This window comes from Plecotus auritus (genome assembly GCF_963455305.1).
Source record: "Plecotus auritus genome assembly, chromosome: 3".
NCBI lineage: Eukaryota > Metazoa > Chordata > Mammalia > Chiroptera > Vespertilionidae > Plecotus > Plecotus auritus.
The window spans coordinates 8,536,679-8,560,509 of NC_137772.1; the positions used below are offsets into that span (position 1 = coordinate 8,536,679).

The 23,831-nt window shown below is 43.6% G+C and overlaps 1 protein-coding gene across 1 annotated transcript in view; it reads left to right on the forward strand.

The window, feature by feature from the left end:
• TRAPPC11 (trafficking protein particle complex subunit 11) overlaps positions 1-23,831 on the forward strand; it is a 36,578-nt gene that overhangs the window by 519 nt on the left and 12,228 nt on the right. Inside the window, exons 2-22 of the mRNA XM_080662981.1 lie at positions 1,271-1,495; positions 3,331-3,500; positions 4,327-4,397; positions 6,819-6,933; positions 7,571-7,670; positions 8,304-8,377; positions 11,340-11,436; positions 12,427-12,560; positions 13,565-13,712; positions 14,487-14,580; positions 15,251-15,330; positions 15,426-15,504; positions 15,594-15,648; positions 16,088-16,233; positions 16,655-16,716; positions 16,837-16,969; positions 17,789-17,919; positions 20,467-20,622; positions 22,267-22,454; positions 22,555-22,703; positions 22,870-22,991. Coding sequence (XP_080519107.1) covers positions 1,292-1,495; positions 3,331-3,500; positions 4,327-4,397; positions 6,819-6,933; positions 7,571-7,670; positions 8,304-8,377; positions 11,340-11,436; positions 12,427-12,560; positions 13,565-13,712; positions 14,487-14,580; positions 15,251-15,330; positions 15,426-15,504; positions 15,594-15,648; positions 16,088-16,233; positions 16,655-16,716; positions 16,837-16,969; positions 17,789-17,919; positions 20,467-20,622; positions 22,267-22,454; positions 22,555-22,703; positions 22,870-22,991 — 2,508 coding nt within the window. The 5' untranslated portion in view covers positions 1,271-1,291. The remainder of the gene's footprint in view (positions 1-1,270; positions 1,496-3,330; positions 3,501-4,326; positions 4,398-6,818; positions 6,934-7,570; positions 7,671-8,303; positions 8,378-11,339; positions 11,437-12,426; positions 12,561-13,564; positions 13,713-14,486; positions 14,581-15,250; positions 15,331-15,425; positions 15,505-15,593; positions 15,649-16,087; positions 16,234-16,654; positions 16,717-16,836; positions 16,970-17,788; positions 17,920-20,466; positions 20,623-22,266; positions 22,455-22,554; positions 22,704-22,869; positions 22,992-23,831) is intronic.

Genomic DNA, 23,831 nt, shown 5'->3' on the forward strand with positions numbered 1-23,831 from the left:
CCAAGCCTCAAACTGTCGTTCCTATTTTGGTCGTTTTGTAGTTGAACTTCTTTGAATCTTATCCTCATTCGCCTTGTCCTACACCCTGAACCTCCGTTAATTAAAAAACAGTGACCATATACATTTATCTTCCACTTTGAGCATGTCGCCTTCCTTTGCATTGTACCATCATTCGTTCCAAGAGTCTTCCTTATGATCGTGCATGCCAGCTTCCAGATTATTCCCTTGCACTACATGGTCCCCCGTCCAGGGTGTTCGCCTACTCCTTCTGCGCCTGCGTCCACGCCCTTGGCTGCTTCTAGGAGCGGCTGTCAGCGAGGCCCACGCACCTCTGTACCTGTCCTTTGCCATCCCATTCCTTTGCTGCAGAATAAGCACGTCCCATTTCAAGTGCCAAAGCTTTTAGGATAGAATGTGCAAGAATTTCAGATACAATTTTCATTATTGGGGACAATTACAATAATTTAGAGCTGCACTGCCCAGTATAGTAGCCAGTAGCCAGATGTGGCTACTGAACATTTGAAATAGACTAGACCAATTTGAGATGTGCTTTCCGAGTACAATACACACCAGATTTTGAAAACTTAGTACCAAAAAGGACAATATCTTGATGATAACATATTAATGTTGAAAGGATAAGTATTATTTTGGATATATTGGTTAGATAGAATATCATTAAAATTAATTCCACCTATTTGTATTTTCTTGTGTGACTGCTGAAACATGCATATAGGCTACACAGGAGGGTTGATTCAATCTGCTGATGTACCCGAGATATGGAGGACTGACTAGATAATTAGCATATTATTTTAATAATACCTCAGGAATTCAGAAATTAGATGTTAGCAATTACAGAGAAATTATAGATAATTACAGTTTTTGTATATCTATGTCAATAATTATTTTTCTTTATAGCTGAAGTAGGTCATGAGACCTTTTTAATTGGATGGCGTTCTGCTTTCTTGCTCTGCTCATTCCAAAGTTCTGTATGCATTTTGAGATGCTAGTGAAAATACTGATAAGTCTTAAAGTTGACTACCTTTGTAATATGAAAGATTTTTTAAAAATACAGTACCAATAGTTACCAAATTTCAATAGGTCAATTTAGGAATTAAAGTTTTCAAAAACTTTTGATTTCTTTTGTATTTGCAGACACTTCAGAGTCTTTTGCCTTTTTGTAATGTTTTCTAAATGGTGGGGATTCACATATTAGAAATGGATTTGGGCTTTTAAAAAATGAGTTATGAATGTATCAACATTTGTATTTTAGATTTTTCAGAACGCCTTGAACATGGGTCCCACACAGTGGGACTTCCCTGTGGAATTATGTTGTCGGCCTATGGCCTTTGTTACTCTCACTGGCCTGGATGTGGTGTACAATGCCGTCCATCGAGCAGTCTGGGATGCTTTCTGTGCCAATCGGAGGGCTGATCGGGTACCAATTTCTTTCAAGGTGCTCCCAGGTGACCACGAGTATCCCAAATGTAGACCCAAGGTAACGGCATTATGATTGCATGGGGGCTCTCCTCCCTCTGTATGTGTGTATATCTTTTTTGTTCCTGTTGTCTGAGCTCGAAAACCCCTGAGTTTATTAAGGAGATGGTTACAGTGATGGGTGTAGAAAACCCTGGGCTTTGTCACGTCTGTAATACACTACAGGTATCCTATATAATAAGAGAGGAATATGCTAATTATCTGTTACTCCGTGAGGCATAACGACCGAGGACCGGATCACAGATCTGCAGGAGGATGGGGCAGTGAACTACAAGCGGGTGGCAGAGAGCCACAGGAGGAGGCAGGGCAGCAAGCTATGGGAGGGGGGAGGGGGGGCGGGGGAGCTACAGGAGGACGGCAGCGAGCTACTGGCTATAAGCGGGCAGCGGAGAGCTATAGGAGGGGGCAGGGCAGCAAGCTATGAGTGGGGAGGGGGAGGGGATGGGAGGAGCTATGGGGGGAGCTATAGGAGGTTGGGAGCTACAGGAGGGCAGCAGCAAGCTACTGGTGCACGGATTCGTGCACAGGGCTACTAGTGTTTAATAATAGTTATTTTTTTAAACCCAGCAGAATAATTACTTTATAACTATTAAGCTTTTTATACAATGAGCCTAGTTTTTCCTTTGTTTTTAAAAAAAACCCCAAATCTCCATAAAGGCCTCTCTATTTAGGAAGGTTTCACATTCCCCATTCATCATTACCAGTATTGTTGTAGAATCCATGGTCTTCACAGTTTACAAGTAAAGCGAAATGCCATCTTGGCAATATGTCTTGAAACAAATGAAGCTATGTTGGGTTTCACATAATAGTTTATTTGAGCAGCTTTTACAAGAACAGAAACTTGAAATGGTGAGGAATATACGTCAAATTTACCTGGAAAAGGGCTGTTTGCTTCCAGGGTATTTGAGAGCCTTAATATCATTAGAAACTCTCGGCTTTGTTCATTCTTTAAATGAAAATTGTCACAGCTCTGGGGTTGAGATCCTACCTCTAGTACTTTCTAGCTCTTATTTGGTCTCTGTAAGCTGGAATTTCCTCATTAACAACTAGAGGCCCTGTGCAAGAAATTTGTGCATAGGGGGTGGGGGGAGAGGTGTCCCTCAACCCGGCCTGCACCCTCTTGCAATCCGGGACCCCTTGGGTAGGGTCCCTAGGCCTGGCCAGCGATCAGGGCCTATCGGGGCTTTGCTTCCCCCAGCTGCCAGCAGCTGGTCCCGCCCCCACCACTGCTTGCCATCTGTGTGGGCACTGCTCCCCTCCTCCCCTGCCATAGGTTGCCTCCTTCTGCGGGGATGGGGTGTGGAATGGGGTGCGATCTCTTGGCTGGCCTGGGCCTCCCTCTGCGGGGTGATCACTGGCCGGCCCCGCACACCTGCCACAGCATCACTGGCCAATGGCCTGGGCCTCCCTCTATGGCGTGATCGATCGTGGGGCCCCCAGATCGATCGCCCCGCCGGCCGGTGGCCTGGGCCTCCCTCTTTGGGGCGATCGATCGTAGAGCCCCCCCATCAATTGCCCTGCAGAGGGTGGCCTGGGCCTCCCTCTGTGGGGCGATCGTGGGGCAATGGCGGGCCCCCCCCAACCAATTGCATCACACCCACGTTGGCTGGCCTGGCACCAGTGCATGTCATAGCGTGGTTGTCCAGAAGGTCGTCTAGATGGTTGTTCCGCTGTTTGGTCATTCGGACGATTTGCATATTACGCTTTTATTATTATAGATGGCTTGGGTATATACTGAGAGAGATAAGTGCCCATAAAGTGCCTGGGGCTCAAGAACAGGTGGTTTCTGCTGCTGTTGTCATCAAGTAACTCTACAACTTTTGCCAATACTTGCAGAGAACTTCCTATGAATGGTACATTCCGAAAGGGATCCTGAAGACCGGCTGGCTGAACAAGCATCTGAACCTGGTTCCAGCCCTGGTGGTTGTGTTCTACGAGCTGGACTGGGATGAGCCGCAGTGGAAGGAAAAGCAGTCCGAGTGCGCCACCAGAGTGGAAATAGTCAGGTGTGGTCTTGGCGCTTGTCAGGTCGGCCTGTTAGGTTGATGGCCGCGGGCACTGTTTAGGCCACAGTGGTCACTTTGGGGATCGCTGAACTCCAGGGAAATGTGGTCAGTTCCAAACAGGAAGCATTCGTGTTATCTTAAATGATGCTGAGCAGGAGGAAGAAATTAGAAGACAAATTGGTCTGAATTTCCAAATGCTTTTCCTTGCATTTATATTTTTTGAAGATACAGTAATGTGCTCGTTAGTCTCATAATACTTTTGCTCTAGCACCAGTTCAGTTTCAAAATAATTCTTTTGAATGAATACTCTGTAATGTATCACTATAAGGATATTATATTATAACTTTTACATGAAAGTATATATTAAACTTTTACTTTCAAAACAGACTTTTGTAAGGATTCAAAGCTTGATGTGCGATTTTTATTTTTGAAATTGAAATCATTGTGGCATATATGTTTCTTTGTATGCAGGAAAAGATTTCCTCTAATCTTGTGGATTTTTTTAGTTGAATTTTCTTTCTTTGAATTATCAAATGTATTTTATGTAAGGTCTGGAATACATGTATATTTTTAAAATATGTTTTAATTGATTTCAGAGAGAGGGAGAGAGCTTTGGATAGAAACATCAGTGATGAGAGAGAAACATTGGTCGACTCTCTCCTTGCACGCCCCCTACTGGAGATGGAGCTCGAACCTGGGCATGTGTCCTGACCTCCTGGTTCATGAGCTAATGCTCAACCACTGAGCGACACCATCTGGGCTTGAATACTAGTGTATTTCTAAAAAAACAATTTAATTATTTAGTGTTAAAATTTTTCCATTGCAGGCAGAGCTTACAAGGGAGAAACACAAAAGTTGCAGTGGTTCTGATTCAGAAGAAAACCCCGTTGCCCCCAGGTATCAAAAAGTTAATAATGAATTAATTGTTTTATGCCTCCAATTCTTATTACCAAGAAGCATAATTGTTAATGTTAAAATCTTTTATGCATTCAGTTATGGGAAAGATAGTGTGTTAACTTAAAAAGTACTAGTAACGCATGCATAGTGCTTATTGTAAAAATTGAAGAATATTCAAGAGTGCAGATCTTCTTAAGTCCTGCTCCCCATCACTTATCTCCCGATGTAGGCATATAACAATTGACAAAACAGTTACCACTTGATTTTTAAACAACGTTGTTTTCTTACTTATCTGAGATCTGTTTAAAATTATATTCCTCGTGTGATATTTTTTTTTCTTAATTTGCAATAGGGCCAAGGAAAATGCAATAGTATTTCTAATTTCTCATTAGAAAATGCCTAGGTTTTGCCCAGCCAGAGTGGCTTGGTTGCTTGAGCATTGTCCCATGCACCAAAAAAGTCATAGGTTTGATTCCCAGTACGGCCACATACCTACTGAGAGGCCAAAATATTTTTTGTTTTGGTGTTGAAACTTGTAGCATCCTAAATCCACTTTCATGAATTATTGCTTCCATTTTTAGTTACGGTTTTTGAAATAGTAATGTGGCCTCTGTGTTGGCATTACTTAGTGTATCTTTAGTAATGTGGCCTCTGTGTTGGCATTACTTAGTGTATCTTGGCTCAGGAGGAAATTCCATAGTGTTTTCCTGACAGATAATGTACTGTGTCACTTCTAAGAACCCACAGTGCTCCCAAGGGCCCCAGGACTCCTACTGGCATAGTGGCAGTGGTTGGGGTTTTTATTCTTAACTAGAGGCCCGGTGCATGAAATTTGTGCACAAGAGGGGAGTGTCCCTCAGCCCAGCCTGCACCCTCTCCAATCTGGGACCCCTCAAGGGATGTCCGACTGCCTGTTTAGGCCCAATCCTACCGGGATTGGGCCTAAACGGGCAGTCAGACATCCCTCTCACAATCCAGAACTGCTGGCTCCCAACTGCTTGCCTGCCTGCCTTCCTGATTGCCTCTAACCACTTCTGCCTGCCAGCCTGATCACCCCCTAACCACTCCCCTGCCAGCCTGATTGATGCCTAACTGCTCCCCTGCCAGCCTGTTTGCCCCTAACTGCCCTCCCCTGCAGGCCTGGTCAACCCTAACTGCCCTCCCTTGCAGGCCTGGTCACCCCTAATTGCCCTCCCCTGCAGGCCTGGTCCCTCCCAAACTGCTCTCCCCTGCAGGCCTGGGTCCCCCCCAACTGCCCTTCCCTGCTGGCCTGATCGCCCACAACTGCCCCCCTTGCAGACCTGGTCCCTCCCAACTGCCCTCCCCTGCTGGCCATCTTGTGGTGGCCATCTTGTGTCCACATGGGGGCAGTCATCTTTGACCACATGGGGGCAGCCATCTTGTGCGTTGGAGTGATGGTCAATTTGCATATTATTCTTTCATTAGGTAGGATTAGATAGGCTAGAGGTCTGGTGCACGGGTGGGGGCCAGCTGGTTTGCCCTGAAGGGTGTCCTGGATCAAGGTGGGGGTTCCCTTGGAGTGTGGGGCGAGGGCCCTGTGGTGGTTTGCAGGCTGACCACGCCCCCCGGCGACCCAAGCGGAGGCCCTGGTATCTGGGATTTATTTATCTTCTATAATTGAAACTTTGTAGCCTTGAGCAGAGCCAAGCCTCCAGCTTGCTCCGTGGCCGCAGCCATTTTTGTTGGGATTTATTTATATTCTATAATTGAAACTTAGTAGCCTTAAGCGGAGACCAAGGCAGGACAGGGCTGCGGAAACTTGGCTTCCTCCATCGCCCGGGGCAACTCAAGCCTCCTGCTCTCTCCAGCTTCGTGGCTGCCGCCATTTTTTTTTTTTTAAATATATTTTATTGATATTTCACAGAGAGGAAGGGAGAGGGATAGAGAGCTAGAAACATCGATGAGAGAGAAACATCAATCAGCCGCCTCCTGCACACCTCATACTGAGGATGTGCCCGCAACCAAGGTACATGCCCTTGACCGGAATCGAACCCGGGACCCTTCAGTCCGCAGGCCGACGCTCTATCCACTGAGCCAAACCGGTTTCGGCGGCTGCCGCCATTTTTGTTGGGATTTATTTATCTTCTATCATTGAAACTTTGTAGCCTTAAGCGGAGGCCAAGGCAGGCCAGGGTAGGTGGAAAGCTTGGCTTCCTCCATTGCCGGAAAAACCTAAGCCTCCTGCTCTCTGCGTGGCCGCAGCCATCTTGGTTGGGTTAATTTGCATACTCGCTCCTGATTGGCTGGTGGGCGTGGCTTGTGGGTGTAGCGGAGGTATGGTCAATTTGCATATTACCCTTTTATTAGATAGGATAGGATTATATTGCTCAGGTTTGGGGAAATGCTCATTGGGAAGAATGCATTAATTATTTTCTCTATCTTTGTGGGCCGTGTCAACAGGAGAGGATGTTATGGCTTCAGAAAGGGCTGCAGCTTTATGTAATGCGTGTGAACTCTCAGGAAAATCTTTGTTTGTCCTGCCCCACACTGACCACCTTGTGGGTTATATTATAAGGTAAATGAAGGTCTTTGAAATATTTTTCTTTAGTAGATAGTTCATTAGGCATTGAGAAATTGGAGGTTTAGACCTTAAAAACAAACAAACATGTTCACGGGGAAAAAATTCAAATGGTGTTGAGGATATGAGATAAAAAATAAAATTCCCTTAGTCAACTCTTTAACTTTCTCCAGTTCCCTGGGACAATCACTATCAACATCTTACTACACTTAATCTTCGCCAAAAGGCTGAGAAGCAATTCCACTGGCAACGACTTAAGTTTCCTTCCTAAAAATGTCTTTTTTTATAAAAATAAATATAATCATACAGCATATACTGAACTGCCATGTAACATCACCTCATTGACACCATATGTACCTCTAGGTCAACTTCATTTAAAAAACTTTTTTATATTTTAAATTGTACTTCTCGGTAACTACCATATGGCCTTTTCTGACTTGTCCTTTTATATGACAGTGTCTCTATTTCTGGCCTGTGTTTTTATTTTCGATATGTTTATGTATATATTTAGATAATTTTTAAGAAGGGTCTGAGTCCCATCATATCTTAGCCTGCAGATATAGCCTTATCTCACAAATTATGTGACCATTGTCCAGTTCACAGAAGCAACTTTCTGTTTTATTTTTTTTAATAGATTAGAAAATGCCTTTTATGAACATGCACAGACCTACTATTACACAGAAATCCGAAGAGTGAAATCTCATAAAGAATTTTTGAATAAAACAACACACCAGGTACGTGTTTTTCCCTGAAGAAGGAAATAATGAAGATTCTAGAGCTGATTAATTTTATGGCGATAGTGAATGTCTTTAATACTTTGATGTTTTTAAAGGGCTTCAGTACTTTTAAAGTTTTTTTTTAAGCATTTATTTACTTACTTACTTATTTATTTTGTTAATCCTTACCTGAGGATATTTTCCCCATTGGTTTTTAGAGAGTGGAAAGGAGAGGGACGGAGGGAGAGAGACAGAGAGAAACATCGATGTGAGAGAGATACATCGATTGTTTGCCTCCCAAATGTGCCCCGACCGGGGCTGAGTATCCAGCCTGCAACCTAGGTACATGCCCTTTACCAGAATCGAATCCGTAACCCTTCAGTCTGCAGGCTGATGCTCTAACCACTGAGCAACCCAACCAGGACATTTTAAAGCATTTAAGAGCTAATTCGTTTTTGTTTCCTTTGCCCTTAATGTTCTTAAATGTAGATAGACTTTTATAGTCTTCTTAACTATACTTATTTGTTGGAATAATTTTTGAACTTTAATTTTGAATATTTTCTTATACTTTTGTGTCTCAATAAAAGTTATTAAAAATTTTGTATTTTTAAGAGAATATGTGTAATGATGTTTTTTCTATTCTTTTTTCAGCTTTTATTTGTTAGACATCAGTTTAAAATAGCTTTCTTCAGTGAGTTGAAACAAGATACACAAAATGCGCTGAAGTAAGTTTCTAACAGTTGTCAAACTAAATTTTTCTTATCTTGATGTTAATAATACAATATTAATGGCAACCTCTGAATTACAATCAAACTAATTTTAAAATGTTTATGTTGATTTAGATTCAGGTATGTAGTATTTAGTTTATCTAGAGATGAGTGGAATATATTATTTTTAGATTTAAAAAAAAATCTGTTATTGTAAGTAAATTTCATAGAGTTATAAGGCTTTCTGGTCTACTGTCATTAAATGACATGACCTAAAGAAACAATATTAAAATGTTCCCACTTTCTACTTCTTATTTGTGTATTCAGTAAAATGCTTGTGTTAAAACTGCTTTCTTCCAGAGTTAAATATACATATAAACATTATCTAAATCAGACTGTGAATTTAAGTTGTATAGTGCATTTATTCAGTTAAGCTATGATTTTATTTATTTGTGTTTTAATTGATTTTATAGAGAGGAAGGCAGAGAAAGAGGGAAAACATTGATTGGTTGCCTCCTGCAACCTGGGTTTGTGCCCTGACTGGGAATCGAACGGCAACCTTTTAGGTGTACAGGACAGCGCTCCAGTCGAGCCACACTTGCGAGGGCATGATTTTATTTTAATTAAAGTTGTTTTTTAGTTTTTAATGCCTGTCAGTAGCATCATTTTTCATTCAATTCTCTGCTTAGAGCTTTGATGAGTAGTTGGGGATGTCTTGGCAGAGGTTAAGCCTTTTATTCCTTTGCCACAATTTAATAAAACATGATCTCTTTCTAGCTTTGGCAGTGGCAGTGTAACAAAGGGATAAAAACAGCAGTATATTCTCAAGTTGAGGACAGGCTAAGTGTACAGGGAGAAAAATCCTCCTATATAATAAAGAGGTAATATGCAAATTAACCCTCACTCCCTCACAGGATGGTTGCCTACAACCAGGCCAGCAGGGGTGCTAGTAAGGGATGACCAAACGACTGAACAAGCAGGCTGTGTGGGGCAACCAGGCCGGCGGGGGGGTTAGTGAGAGATGACCCAACGACTGAACAAGCAGGCTGTGTGGGGCAACCAGGCTGGCAGGGGGGCCAGTTAGGGGCAACCAGGCCAGCAGAGTTAGAGGCGACCAGGCCGGCAGAGGGGAACAGTTGGGGGCGACCAGGCCGGCAGGGGGGGCAGTTGGGGGCGACCAGGCCGGCAGGGGGGGAAGTTAGGGGCCACCAGGCCAGCAGGGGGGGAAGTTGGGGGCCACCAGGCCGGCAGGGGGGGCAGTAAGGGGCGACCAGGCCAGCAGGGGGGCAGTTAGGATCAACCAGGCTGGCAGGGAGGGGGCAGTTTGGGGCGACCTGGCCAGCAGCGGGGGCAGTTAGGGGCGACCAGGTCGGCAGGGAAGCAGTTAGGGGCGATCAGGCCAGCACGCAGAGGCAGTGAGGGGCGATCGGGCTGGCAGGGGGGCGGGGGGCAGTTAGGAGCGACCAAGCAGGCAGACAGGTGAGTGATTAGGAGCCAGCGGTCTAGGATTGTAAGAGGGATATCTGACTGCCGGTTTAGGATCCCGGGGATTGGGCCTAAACCGGCAGTCGGACATCCCCCAAGGGGTCCCAGATTGGAGAGGGTGCAGGCTGGGCTGAGGGGACCCCTGCCCCCGTGCACGAATTTCGTACACCAGGCCTCTAGTAGAGAAATAAAGTTTTAGTACATCAATTATTCAGAGGAATATTGCAGAAACCTCTTTTTGTGTGTGTTATTGAGGTGCTAAGTACCAAATTATGTTCTCTAAATCTCAACAAATTCTGATAATTATAGCTGGCTTTACTGTAGTGTATTTTGAATCCGGGTATTAGTTAAAAACCTTCCATTCCAATTCTGTCCAAAAACACTTCTGGAAAGAAAAATGTCACCTGGAGCAGTCCGGAGCATTTTCTTTGGAGAAGACCGAGGTTTCCTCCTGACCGTCCATGTTCGGGAGAGGCCTCCTTTACCAGGCTCTCCTGTGTCCCACGCTCTCCCTCAGCGCCAGCCGCCCTAGAACATTTCCCCTCTCCAGCCTGCTCCTGAGACCAGTGATACCCACTTACCTTGTAGAGACACTTGGGTTTCAAAGCTATTGACCTGTGCAGTCTTGGTAATACCTTCTTTCCTAGTACAGTTTCTATTTGTTTGAGAAGCTTGTGTGATGCTTTTAAGGAATAGCTTATTTTTTAACAATGCTAATTTAAAAACAAATACTGATTTCAGAGAGGGAGATAGAGATAGAAACATCAATGATAAGAGAGAATCATTGATTGGCTACTTCCTGCATGCCCCTTACTGGGGATCGAGCCCACAACCCAGGCATGTGCCCTGATCAGGAATCAAAGTGTGACGTCCTGGTTCATAGGTCAACACTCAACCACTGAGCCATACCGGCTGGGCAACAATGCTAATTTTTAAATGTAATTCTGGGCAATTTTCCACTTTTCTTTAGTTTTTCAACATTTTTTTCTATCAGTTATTGACAGATGTTAATGACAGAGCAAAGTGCAGGTGATGGTACTATTCTTAATGAAAAGTCATTGGAGCTTCTCAGACATTGTTATTATTATTATTAAATATATTTTATTGGTTTCAGAGAGGAAGGGAGAGGGAGAAAGAGATAGAAACATCAATGATGAGCGAGAATCATGGATTGGCTGCCTCCTGCACGTCCCCTACTGAAGATCAAGCCCACAACCTGGGCAGGTGCCCTTGACCGGAATTGAACCCGGGACCCTTCAGTCCGCAGGCAGACACTCTATTCACTGAGCCAAACCAGTTAGGGCTCACACATTATTAATACATATATCATTTTTCAGGAAATCAGAGCTTAATATGTATATGTTATTGAGCTGTTGAGTGCTAAGAAATGTTGACTCTCCATTCTCTCTGTTATTTTTAATAATTTTGTTCTTAGGAATCTTTTCTTAAAATTAATTTATAGCGTATTTAATCCCTTTCCTCATGTTTCTCTTAGGAATTATCGGACCGCCTATAATCTTGTACATGAATTGAGAGCCCATGAAACTAATATTCTGGAAATTAAGACTATGGCAGGATTTATAAACTATAAGGTAAGAGTTCTAATTCCATATAAAGAAAATTTGTTTTAAAGTATCACATTATCTTTTTAAAATTTGAAAATCAAAATCAGCTGCTTGCTCTGAAAAGTATTAGATTAATAATGCACCTCTTTTATGTCCTTTATCTCAAGTGCTTAGCAGCCTAATTGTAATGCTTGGTTTTGAGTTTATGGGTGTCAGAGTTCTAAGGGGGTCCTTTGTCTGTTTTTGAGTGGGAGCAGGAAGGAGAGAGAAGAAAGCTGCCTATATTATTGAATTTTAAAAGGTTTAACATGTTAGAACCATGTAAGGCTTCCTTGGTTTAACGCACAGCCATAGGAAAGGTGTATCTATTCACCCTAGTGGAAACTTTTATTCACATTATTTACGCATTTTAAGTTTATGTACGGCAGAAACAGATGCCCTCAGAAGGCAGGTGAGAGCTGTTTGTTTTGATTTTTGATCTTCCCACACTCAGTATTTTAAAGATGGCTGGCACTGGGTTGGTAATGTGAGGGCAGATGGTAACTTTAATTCATTGTTTCTGTAAGTGTAAATTTGTCCAGCTTCCATAGAGAATATTTTTCAATGACTGTACAAATTTAAAGTGGATGTTGCCTTTGATCTTAGCAATTCCATTTCAGGAAATTTATCTGACATGTGTGCTAACTTGCAAATCATACATATGAGGGTATTTATTGCATCCTGTAGTAGGAAAAGATTGGAAACAACCCAGAAATAAGTGACTGGTTAATATAAATGGTAACTTCAGGCTTTTTTCTAAGGCATAGAATAGATTCAGTATAAAACTGAGTAATTTTATTCATTTATCAAAGGGGCATAACCTCTGGTTTTAGCATAGCCCTTGTCTTAGAGAAAATGGATTCTGTCTCCAAGAACTTAAGAGAAGGAAGCTCCATAGTCTTTGAAAGTTAGTCTCAATGTTTACATCTTTTCATGTAAAAATGGATATGCCTTTTGGGTTGATTTTACATTTTGCAGATCTGTAGGCTGTGTTTTCAGCACAACACCCCATTGGATGCAATTGCTCAGTTCCGAAAACACATCGACTTGTGTAAGAAAAAAATCGGAAGTGCGGAGTTGTCCTTTGAGCATGCTGCATGGATGTCTAAACAGTATGTTTCCAGTTGTACTCTCAGAATGTCTTTTTTTTTAAATACTTGGGATGGGGGAAATGGAAGACATTTGTAATACTGTCAACAATTTAAAAAAATACGTGTGATATGAGGGCTAGAATTGGCATGGACTTTGATTTAAATTGAACTAAGATTTTTGTCAGTAAGTAGGTTTTTAATGGTCTTGCATAAGTATGTTTCTAGTAATCCTCCCATATAATAAAAGGGTAATATGCAAATCGACCGTACAGCGGAACGACCAGTCACTGTGACCACCAGGGGGCAGACGCTCAATGCAGGAGCTACACCCTGATGGTCGGTGCGTTCCCACAGGGGGAGCGCCGCTCAGCCAGAAGCTGGGCTCATGGTGGGGAGCGCAGCGGTGGTGGGAGCCTCTCCCGCCTCCGCGGCAGCATTAAGGACCCCTCGGAGGATGTCGACTGCCGGCTTAGGCCTGCTCCCCGGCTGTCGGACATCCCCCGAGGGGTCCCGGACTGCGCGAGGGCACAGGCCAGGCTGAGGGAAACCCCCCCTACCACCCCCCCGCCCCCCGGTGCACGAATGTCGTGCACCGGACCTCTAGTTTAGTATATATTTATTGAGTTTCTAACATGTGTCTAGGTACTGAAAATATAGCAGCGAACAAAATACAATCTCTACTGACATGGAACTTCCTACTTGAGACCCACGTTTAATAATTGCTAAAATGAAGTTGTTCCCAGAGTCACGGATGTATTTGATGGTGGCAACTATGCTGGCATCTAGTTTGGGAGGATATTGTAAAGGCTTGCAGCTCAGAAGAGAGTACTTAGCTACAGAATCTGTTACCTGTAATTGATTAGTGTGTATTAGTAGTTGGGCAGGAAGTCCTATTCACTATAGTTCATCGGTAGCACTATTTTAACCCAGTCTGGTGAGCTTATGGTTCCAGGATGAATAATTATAAAAGTAAGTGTTTGCTTTTTCATTCTTTTTTTATTTCTTGATTTTTTTTTTTCTTTAAGATTCCAGGCCTTTGGAGATTTATTTGATGAAGCTATTAAGTTAGGGTTGACAGCTATTCAAACTCAGAATCCTGGTTTCTATTACCAGCAGGCAGCACACTACGCCCAGGAGCGGAAGCAGCTCGCCAAAACCCTCTGCAGCCACGAAGTAAGTTACCGACTCCGTGTGCTCTGCCCTTCGGGAAGTTGGTTCCTCTTCTCTTGAAAGAAGATAAACTAAATGGTGTGGGTAATTTTCTTCCAAGCCTTCGAATATAATCGGCTTTTTATATTTCAGGAATTGTCATTGTTTTCCGTTTTAGCCTGAATACTCCATTTCGCCTGTGAATTAAGCAGTTCTTCTTTGAAGAACTGACTTAGATGGTCAATAAGCTAGTGATGTAGACGAGAGAAAACTGCTTTAAAATAGAAGCCACAGGTCAGCCCGTGCCACACTGTAAGTCCAGTGTTTCGTTTCTGTGCGCACGGCTGTAGGCGTTGGAAGGCACGGCAGACGGGAGCTTCACTTTGACCACCGGAGCGGATGCCTCTGGACTCCTCTCTCTTCCCGAGGTTCCCCTAGGGAGGACTCTTAAGAACCTGAGACTTCACGTTAATTGCATCGTTTCTTAAACTTGACATTTCATTTTCCCTGTCTCTTGGATGATTATATTTAAATACCGGTTTCCCCATAAGCTCCTTTAATATAAGCACCGGGTGGGTATGTGTGTGCATACATTTACATTCATACAGCGGCATCAGTTTATTTTCACTTAAAATTTACTTTTCTTCTCTGAAGATAGGGGAATATTATCAGCAGTACCGGGTTGGTATTTGAGTGCGCTGGTGTTTGTGTTTGTGAACCCTTTTACTCTGTCACTGGGGGAGCGTTGGTGTGTGGTGGCTCCCTGGACTCCTGTTGAGGGTGTGTTTTCATGCGCAGGCTGCGGTGACGTACCCCAGTCCTGACCCGTTGGAAACACAAACAGGCGCTCTCGACTTTTACGGACAGCGGTCCTGGCGGCAAGGAGTACTGAGTAAGCACGTTCCCTCCTCCCTCTCTCAGCCTCAGAAGGCAAAGATCGCTCTCATAACGTTTCTCTTGGCTGCTTTAGGCATAGCAATTATGTTGAGGTGAAAATGTGTGTTTTTAAAATACTTTTTAAAAGATTTTCAGTTTTTAGAATGTTTTGTTTGTATTACTACCTCTGAGAATAATTTAAAATTAAAAATGGGATAGGGTTAAAGTATTTGGACATCTGTTGTCTTAACTTTAATGATTTGTTTGATATTTTAACACAGCATTTGTATCGCCTTAAAAATAATTTCTCTGCATCTTTTTGTGTGCTTTATGCATACTTAATTCAATTGGAGCGATTTCCGTGGCAAGTGTTGAGAAATCATTTACTTCCGTCTCCAGGAAGGATATTCTGTCTAGAAAATGATGCTGGTGTTATTCTTCAGGTGGTTGATTCCACTTGGCAGAGAATGCTGAGCTCAGTGACGTTCTCTTTAAAACAGAGGTCACAGAGAAGTTGCCATGCTAATAAAGCTGTCTCTGGCAGTCTTTAAAGTTCTGGAATGTCTAAGAATTGTAAATGCGTTATATGGAAGTAACGGATTCAGGGAGTGTGCACACCCACGCTTCATGTGGAGCAGTTATGTTCAACGTGCTGTCTGAAATGGGTTGGCTCTTACCCAACACAGGTTTTGACCTTTCGGACCCTGAAAAGGAGAAGGTGGGGATTCTTGCCATTCAGCTGAAGGAGAGAAATGTTGTTCACTCGGTGAGTTTTCCCCAGGGCCAGCGATTCTTTACAGCATTCAAGTAAAACGGGGGATAGTTTTCGTTAGAATGTTTCACACTTTATCTTTCCAACAGGAAATAATAATAACTCTTCTGAGCAATGCCGTTGCGCAGTTTAAGAAGTACAAGTGCCCGAGAATGAAAAGTCATCTAAGTATGTATCCATAACATGCTACAGTTTCATCAAGTTGGAACGCTTTTTGTGTACTAAATTGTGTACATCAAATCTTTCTTCCTTTGTAGTGGTCCAGATGGGAGAGGAATATTACTATGCAAAGGATTACACCAAAGCTTTGAAGTGAGTCATGTTCACTGTATTTTTATTTATTTTTTTCATTTTATTTTATTTTTAATTTCTTTATTGATTAAGGTGTTACATATGTGTCCTTATTCCCCCATTGCCCCCCACCCTCCCTCACTGTATTTTTACAAGTATTATGATTACCTTACAGCACAATTAGAAATTTGTACTGAAGGATTTAGTATTTCCCTATTTATCTCTACTTCTATTAAACTCCATTTCTGAGATATTTTTTCAAGTACTATCTGCTAGTACAATCCTTTTCAAAGTCTTAGGGAGCCTCAGATTGAGCTAAATGTGAGAATACTTGTTAAACTATTTCAGTAAGGTTTTCTGAAGTTTGGGCACTTTATTTTCTCCCAGAACTCTCCCTCCCTCCCTCCCCTCCTTCGTCCTGTGAAGCTGTTCAGCCTGTCTTTCACTCCATCGTCTCCAGGTTGCTGGACTACGTGATGTGTGATTACCGGACCGAAGGCTGGTGGACTCTGCTCACGTCGATATTGACGACGGCTCTCAAGTGTTCCTACCTGATGGCCCAGTTGAAAGATTACATCACTTACTCCCTAGAACTCCTTGGAAGGGGTAACGTGCTGTTCTTCCAGTTAAATTCTCAATTTGTAAGGTTATTCAGCAACTTGAAGCTTCTTAAAATTGGAAGAATAATTAGGTCAAACATTCGGTAGTACTTTTGCTGTGTGCAGGTCACTGCAAAGTGAAGGCATTCATACCTTTCGTGGAGCTTAAATAGCTGAGGGACTTGTAGGTTGAGAAAAACAAAATTCTTCTGCTTCTTTAAAACGTGTCGTAAAATAAGTTTTCCCATAGACTTCAGTGCAAATATATAAAGTGTTGGGGTTAACTTTAGAAAGCTGTCTGTCAGTTTTCTGGAATCGTGCTTAGCAGAGACATTTATTCTGCAATGTTTTTGTGCCTTCAGTGGGGGCGGTGGGCGGACTTGCCTGTCTTACAGTTCTGGTTTTTTTCTCCTCTTCCTTCATATCAGCTTCAACTCTGAAAGATGACCAGAAATCTCGGATAGAGAAGAACCTCATAAATGTTTTAATGGTAGGTTGGAATTCTTCATGTAACGCGAGTTCCGAGGCTGTGTATGCTTGGATCTGAATCCGGCACGTGTGCATTTTGTAACCAACCAGCTGAGTGAGTGTTTAACTCTGTGTTGTGCAGAACGAAAGTCCTGAACCTGAGCCTGACTGTGACAGCGCAGCTGTGAAAACGGCTCAGAAGCTGTGGGCGGACCGGGTTTCCCTGGCCGGCAGCAACGTGTTCACTATCGGAGTCCAGGACTTCGTGCCATTTGGTGGGTAGCCAGCACCTACGGTGTTGTTTCAGGGAAATTATCCTTATTTCTACAAAACGAATAGGTGCAGAAGAATAATTATAAAAATCAAAGAATTTTCAAAGTATAGTCATTTTATAAATACACTAATTTTATTTATTTTTCCCCATTGATGGTCAAAATTTTAAATAGTTTATGTCTTAAATTTACTTTGTTCATTTGTAGTTCAGATGTTATTTGAAACACATTTGAAAGGTCTTATTTAAAACACATGTGCTTTACTGTCTAGGGTAGGTATTTTGGACGAAATTAAAAGTAACAAAATGAAAGTAACAAAATGGTTCTTTTCCTTTAAAATGCTCTGTTAGTTACATTTCAGGAGCCACGGTGTTTTAAAATTAATGCTGGTTTTTTTTTGTTGTTGTTGTTGTTTTTTTAAACATATTTTATTGATTTTTTACAGAGAGGAAGGGAGAGGGATAGAGAGTTAGAAACATCGATGAGAGAGAAACATCGATCAGCTGCCTCCTGCACACCTCCCACTGGGGATGTGCCCGCAACCAACGTACATGCCCTTGACCGGAATCGAACCCGGGACCCCCCCGTCCGCAGGCCAACGCTCTATCCACTGAGCCAAACCGGTTTTGGCTAATGCTGGTTTTGGAACTGTAGTATACTTAAGTTTGGTTTGTTTTTAAAAATGAGTTCCCTTTGTGTGCATCGACGCACCTCCCGTGTAGCGGCCGGTGAGGGCGTGCATTGTGGGTGGTCCTTGCCGCAGAGGCGGATGGTGAGGCCAGGTGTGCTGGTGTGCGACTCGGCCCCTCTGTTTCTTTCCAGTGCAGTGCAAAGCCAAGTTCCACGCCCCCAGTTTCCACGTCGACGTTCCTGTGCAGTTTGATATTTATCTGAAGGCTGACTGTCCGCATCCCATCAGGTTCTCTAAGCTCTGCGTCAGCTTTAATAACCAGGTAACGGTGCTCACCGCATGTCAATCTTACTGCAGCTTCCGTTAAGTTAGAGAAAGTGAGCTTAGTAAGCTTTAGGTCTTAATGATTTTGTAGGAAATTAAACCATGTGCATAGTTGTTCTCAACGTAATTCAAATTTAGCATTTTTCCTACTATTAATTTTTGTTTTTCACTCCATGCTTATGACATCTAAGAACTTTGGTCTATACATTTTTGTAATATGTAACTTGAATTCCAAATAAGACACCTTCAGAATGAATATAATTTTCTCAATCACTTGCTCTGCATATAGCACGGATACCAGTTTTTCATTATTAAGCTACTGTGTGCTGATGTTAAAGAAGCTGAGGTGGGACAGAGGTAAACGAAGAGTAAATGTGTAGTCGGTGCTCTTCCACGTCCGTCCCCGAGCTCACACTGTCACCTTCTTGAGCAGTCGAGGCGTGTCAGCAGCTTTGCCCTGCAGAAGGGGCACCACGCTGTATTTCCCATGGTGAGCGCTTTCTAGCGTGATCGAGTCTAGTCAAGTGCTGCGATCTAACTTTCAGTTATAAGCTCACTTGGTTGATCATTACCTCTGGTCACCCAGAAAGTGTATGGTGCCTTTAACCAGCAAGCACTTATTGAGTGTTACAGTATTCTTGATATCACGGTGAACCTGAAAAGTTTGAGAATTTTAAAGCAAAAGCTTTAAGAAATGTTATTCCAGTAACAAAACAGAGGGAAAGAGATGTTATGGATACCAACCGGAGGCTGCTTTTATGAAGGCTGGTGCAGAGGCCACCCCCCCCCCCCCACCTCCCCGGCGCACCTGACCTTTCAAGCTGTGAGGAACTGGATAGTTTGCTAGAGGTGGGAGGTGAGGGATACAAGACATTTCAGTAAGTCTGCGTTCCTGAGTGTAGATAGAGGACAAAGAGTGGGATAGGATGAGTAAAGGGCAGGGCCTTTGTAAAAAGAGCCACAACATTTTATTTACTTTCTGATTAATTAATTTTTGCAGCCTTATTGAGATAGGACATAAACTGTGTAACTTTAAAGTGTGCAACACGATGCTTTGGTACCCACACGTATTACAAAATGATGACCACAGTAAGGTTAGCTCACACATCCATCACCTCACGTAGTAGTTACCGTGTGTATGTGCGTGCGTGCGTGTGTGTGTGTGTGGTGAGCACACTGAGGACCTGCGCTCTCACTCTCCGTGATGCATACAGTGTTGTTCAGTATCGTCACCATACTATGCATGAGCCCCCCCTGCCCCCAGGACTAATCCGTCAATAAGTGGGAAATAGTGCTTTTTTTTTTGTTGAAAGTATTACATCTGCCCCAAGTTAGTGCCTTTGTTCAGCATCTCCCCATTCCCCACCCCTTGGTAACCACCGTTCTGCTCTGTTTTTGTGAGTCCTGTTTCCATGGTTACAGGCTTCAGCTGTGTGGGGGACGGTGCACTCTCGGGGCGGGGCATTTGCACATGCTGCTTCACCTGCTGGCCTGGCTTCCCTGCTCTCTGTATCTGCTCAGGTCCTGGGGCTGTAGCCCTAAAGCCTCACTCCCTCAGAGACACCTCCCTGACCGTGTGACCTGAGCTCGCCAGGCTCCACAGCCCGGCCCAGGGCTTGTCACAGCCGTGGCTTCACTGTGGGGGATTGTTCGGTCAGGCCCTGTTTTCCTTTCTAGAACGTGAGCCCACAGGACAGGGAACTTTTTTGCTCACCAGGAAATATTCTGAATCCGGAATTAGGGTCAGTATAGAGACTCGTATTTTACTATCCCATTTCTTTCCTTTATTAAACAACAAACATAGACTATTTCTGTAATGAAAAACTAATAAAAATATTAAAATGTAAAGCAATTAGTTTTAGAGTTAGATTATATTCTGAACACGTGTTATTTGAAATTTCAAGATACAAATCACAGGAAACGTAGTGGCTCGTTCTTAGATTTCATAAGCGTGGACTGGAAATGAAAATGAGGGAAAGTAGCAGCATCATCTGTAGGAGTTTTCGGAGAAGATGCTCCACCTGCTGGGGTGCGGGCAGCTCCTGGGGCGCTCTCGGTATCTGAGGACTGGGCGGGAGTGATGTGTGCCGGGTTTATACGGGGCGGGTCTGTGTTGGCGCGTCTGGAAGAGGAGCCGCTGTGCAAAGCAAGGTGGGCGTGCAGCTGGACGTGCTGAATCTGGATCGTGTGGCGCTACCCCCTCGGCAGTGTGGATGTGAGCTTCTGGTGAGGGGAACAGGACAGGATTGGAAGCCTCGGTGGGAAATAGCAGAGGGGCCGAGTAGGGAGGCGGGAGACTGCAGCGCAGTCAGCGCACGGAGAGGAGGGGAGAGAAAGCCCAGCACCGACGCTGCCGCCTGCGTCTCAGCGCGGGGATAGGCGCCTGCTTCGCATTAAGACTTCCCTTCGCTGGTAGCCCTGCGTCATGCTTCCGTGCAGCGGAGGCAGCCTTAGCAAGCAAGCGCCAGCTCACTCCGTGTGTAGCGTGAGCACAGCGTGACGTTTGGTGTGTATGAACGGTGGCTCTCGCTGACCTCTTTTTCAGGAATACAACCAGTTCTGTGTGATCCAGGAAGCATCCAGAGCAAGCGAAGTTTTAGAAAACTTGACTCAGGGGAAGATGTGCTTAGTGCCTGGTAAAACGAGGAAGTTCGTATTTAAATTTGTTGCAAAAACGGAAGATGTGGGAAAGAAAATTGAGGTTAGTTATGCAATTTATTTAAGAGAGATTTATGTGTGTGCCAGAGAACATTCAAGCGATATAGATGTTTATTAAGTAAGTAAGGAAGTCTGCCGCTTGGACTTGCCAAGGGAAACCATTCATAATGTTTGGGGGTTTTCTTTCACTGAGAATACACTGCGTAGTATTCAATGGTTGGCTTTTCTACTTCATAGTGTATGTTAGACGTCATTTCCTGTTAGTACATAAGACCACCCTTATCTTTTAATGGTGACATAATCCCTTAAGGAATTATAAACAAAACATATATAATATAGCAATTGTATTTTGTATAATGTGACAATTCAGTCATTTTGATGTTTAAACATTGCTGATTGCATATTTTAAAGATAAAAAGGAAGATATATATATATATATATATGAATATAAATATATATATATATATACACATATATATATCTCTTAAAGGATTCATTTAATATAGATAATTAAAATGCCTTTCAGGCATATACAATGAAAGTAATGTTTTATTGAGCATAAACTCTGAAGCCAAACTAGGTGGGTTTACATTTCAACTCTCCAGCTTATTAGCTTGTGGCCCTGGGCAGTTCCTTGACTTCTTTGAGTCTCAGTTTATTCACCTGTAAAAGGGGTGTAATAATAGTACCTACTTCTTAGTGTTTCGTGGGCATAAAATGAGGTAGCTGACGTACATTGCTTGGAACAGTTATTGGTATTCAGGAAGCACTCATTAAGTGCATGCTTCCCACGGCTTGATTGAGAATGGTCGGCTCATGTCAACTTGGGACCCTTCCCCAGGTGGAAGCTTTAGACTGTACTGCCAATACTCCCATAACAATTTCTGTGTGTCTTTTGAATTTATTATTATCCGATATCCAGAGATTTTGTGAATTCATTTAAAAGAAATCTTCATGATTTTGACTAAATCCCTAATTACATATTTTTACAAGGTACCTAAGGAAGCCTACTAGACGTAAATCATAATTAGTAATATTATTTTGAGTACATTGTTGGTGGATTTCGTTGAAAGGAGCATTTGTTCAATTAGTAAAGAATTTCATGGCTAATCCCAGAGATGTCTTCAGGAAAAATGTGTGGAATTAGGTTGTGAATATATTGGTGGTTATCAAAAACATTTGTTTATTTCACTCAGCGACCACTGACTGAGCACCGGTTATGTCAGGCACTATGCCAGGTGCTAAAACCATAGCAGTCAGTGTCTTAGCCAAAAAGTCAAGTTATTCTCTGTTTAAAGGCCAAGATTTTTAAACCTAGTGCTAGCCCGTGTCCCAGCTCATCAATGGCGGGGTAAGACTAACAGCAGGTTTCTCTGTTGTTTCCTTTTTAATTGATTTTCCTGAGAGGAAGGGGGAGAGAGGGTGGGAGAGAGAGAAACATCCATCAGTTTGGTTGCAGCTGGACCACTGGGGATCAAACCTGCAACCTAGGTGTGTGCCCCTCCTGGTGTACGGGACGACGCTCCAGCCAGCTGAGCCGCCCGGCCAGGGGAGCCGAGTCTGACTTCTCTCGCACCCCGGGTTTCTGCATGCACCCCACAGACCAGCATCTCCGATGGAATTTGTGGAGAGGGGTTGGCGACACACAAGAATGAGCTGGCCTTGCTGACACACCTCCTCCTTTTAGATCACCTCCGTGGACCTGGTGCTGGGCCACGAGACGGGAAGGTGCGTGGTTTTAAACTGGCAGGGCGGAGGAGGAGATGCCGCTTCCACCCAGGAAGCCCTCCAGGCCTCGCGCTCTTTCAAACGACGGCCCAAGCTCCCGGACAGCGAGGTGCACTGGGACAGCGTCCTCGTCCAGGCCAGCACCATGTAAGTCGGGCTTGCCAGGCGGGATCCTTTCGTGTAAAGTCTCTGTGAGACTCGTTTGTTTCAAAAGCAACCAGGTCCTTAGCTGCGGTTTTCCCCAAAGGATCATTTCCAGAGTTCCCAACATTTCGGTGCACCTGCGGCATGACCCGCCTGCCCTGACCAACGAGATGTACTGTTTGGCTGTGACTGTTCAGTCCCACGAGAAGACCCAGATCCGCGACGTGAAGCTCACTGCTGGTTTGAAACCCGGTAAACATGCCTTTTCAGTTTCAGAATTAATGCACATAAACCCCGTGGTGTGGGCTCCAGGCAGTCTGTTTAGAATGTGGTCCTGACGTAGTGCACTTTGTGCAGTGTAGACTGTTAGGGTAAGCTTAGAAATCTCCGGATTCTAAAACAGTGTTAACCCTTTTAGGCCAAGATGCCAATCTAACGCAGAAAACGCAGGTGACGCTTCACGGCACGGAGCTGTGTGATGAGTCCTGCCCGGCCTTGCTCACCGACATTCCCGTGGAGGACCTGCGTCCCGGGGAGCAGGTAACTAGGTGGGCAGTGCCAGGGAGAAAGGCTGCTAGCTTGTAGCTTAAAGGGAATGAGGCTTAGAGCATTTCATCGCATTTCCTGAGACGAGAAACGTGACTTAACGTATGCATGTTTATGCCAGTTTACACACTTAAATGTGTAAATGTCTTCAGTTTTTGTACAAGAGATTTTAGAACAAATGACCCTGATACGGAGACTTAGTTGCCTGATAAAATAACTAAATAATATTAAATAACACTGTGGGTGTAACTTAGTGAAATAACTTTTCAATCACCTTTTTTTTTTTTTAATATATATTATTGATTTTTTACAGAGAGGAAGGGAGAGGGATAGAGAGTTAGAAACATCGATGAGAGAGAAACATCGATCAGCTGCCTCCTGCACACCTCCTACTGGGGATGTGCCCGCCACCAAGGTACATGCCCTTGACCGGAATCGAACCCGGAACCCTTCAGTCCGCAGGCCGATGCTCTATCCACTGAGCCACACTGGTTTCGGCTTCAGTCAACTTTTGATTCCAAACCAAACACACAGATTTCTTGAGGAGCTGGGCATGGTGATAAAAAGAGGGAGCAGTAAGGTCCCACTCTGACACCGCAGGAACAGCCTGTGGAAAGTGGTCAGGCATTTAACCAGTTGCTACGGTAAATGTAAAAGGTGGGGACATTATCCCCGAATATACAGGGTGTCCCCCAAAAATGTATGCGCACTTTAACAGCTGATAGCTCAATTTTGAAAATGTATTTTAAACACTGCCTTTATAATTATTGAGAATGTGTGTCTACATTTTGGGGGACACCCTTAACATATCAGGTGGAAATCTGTAATAGTAAT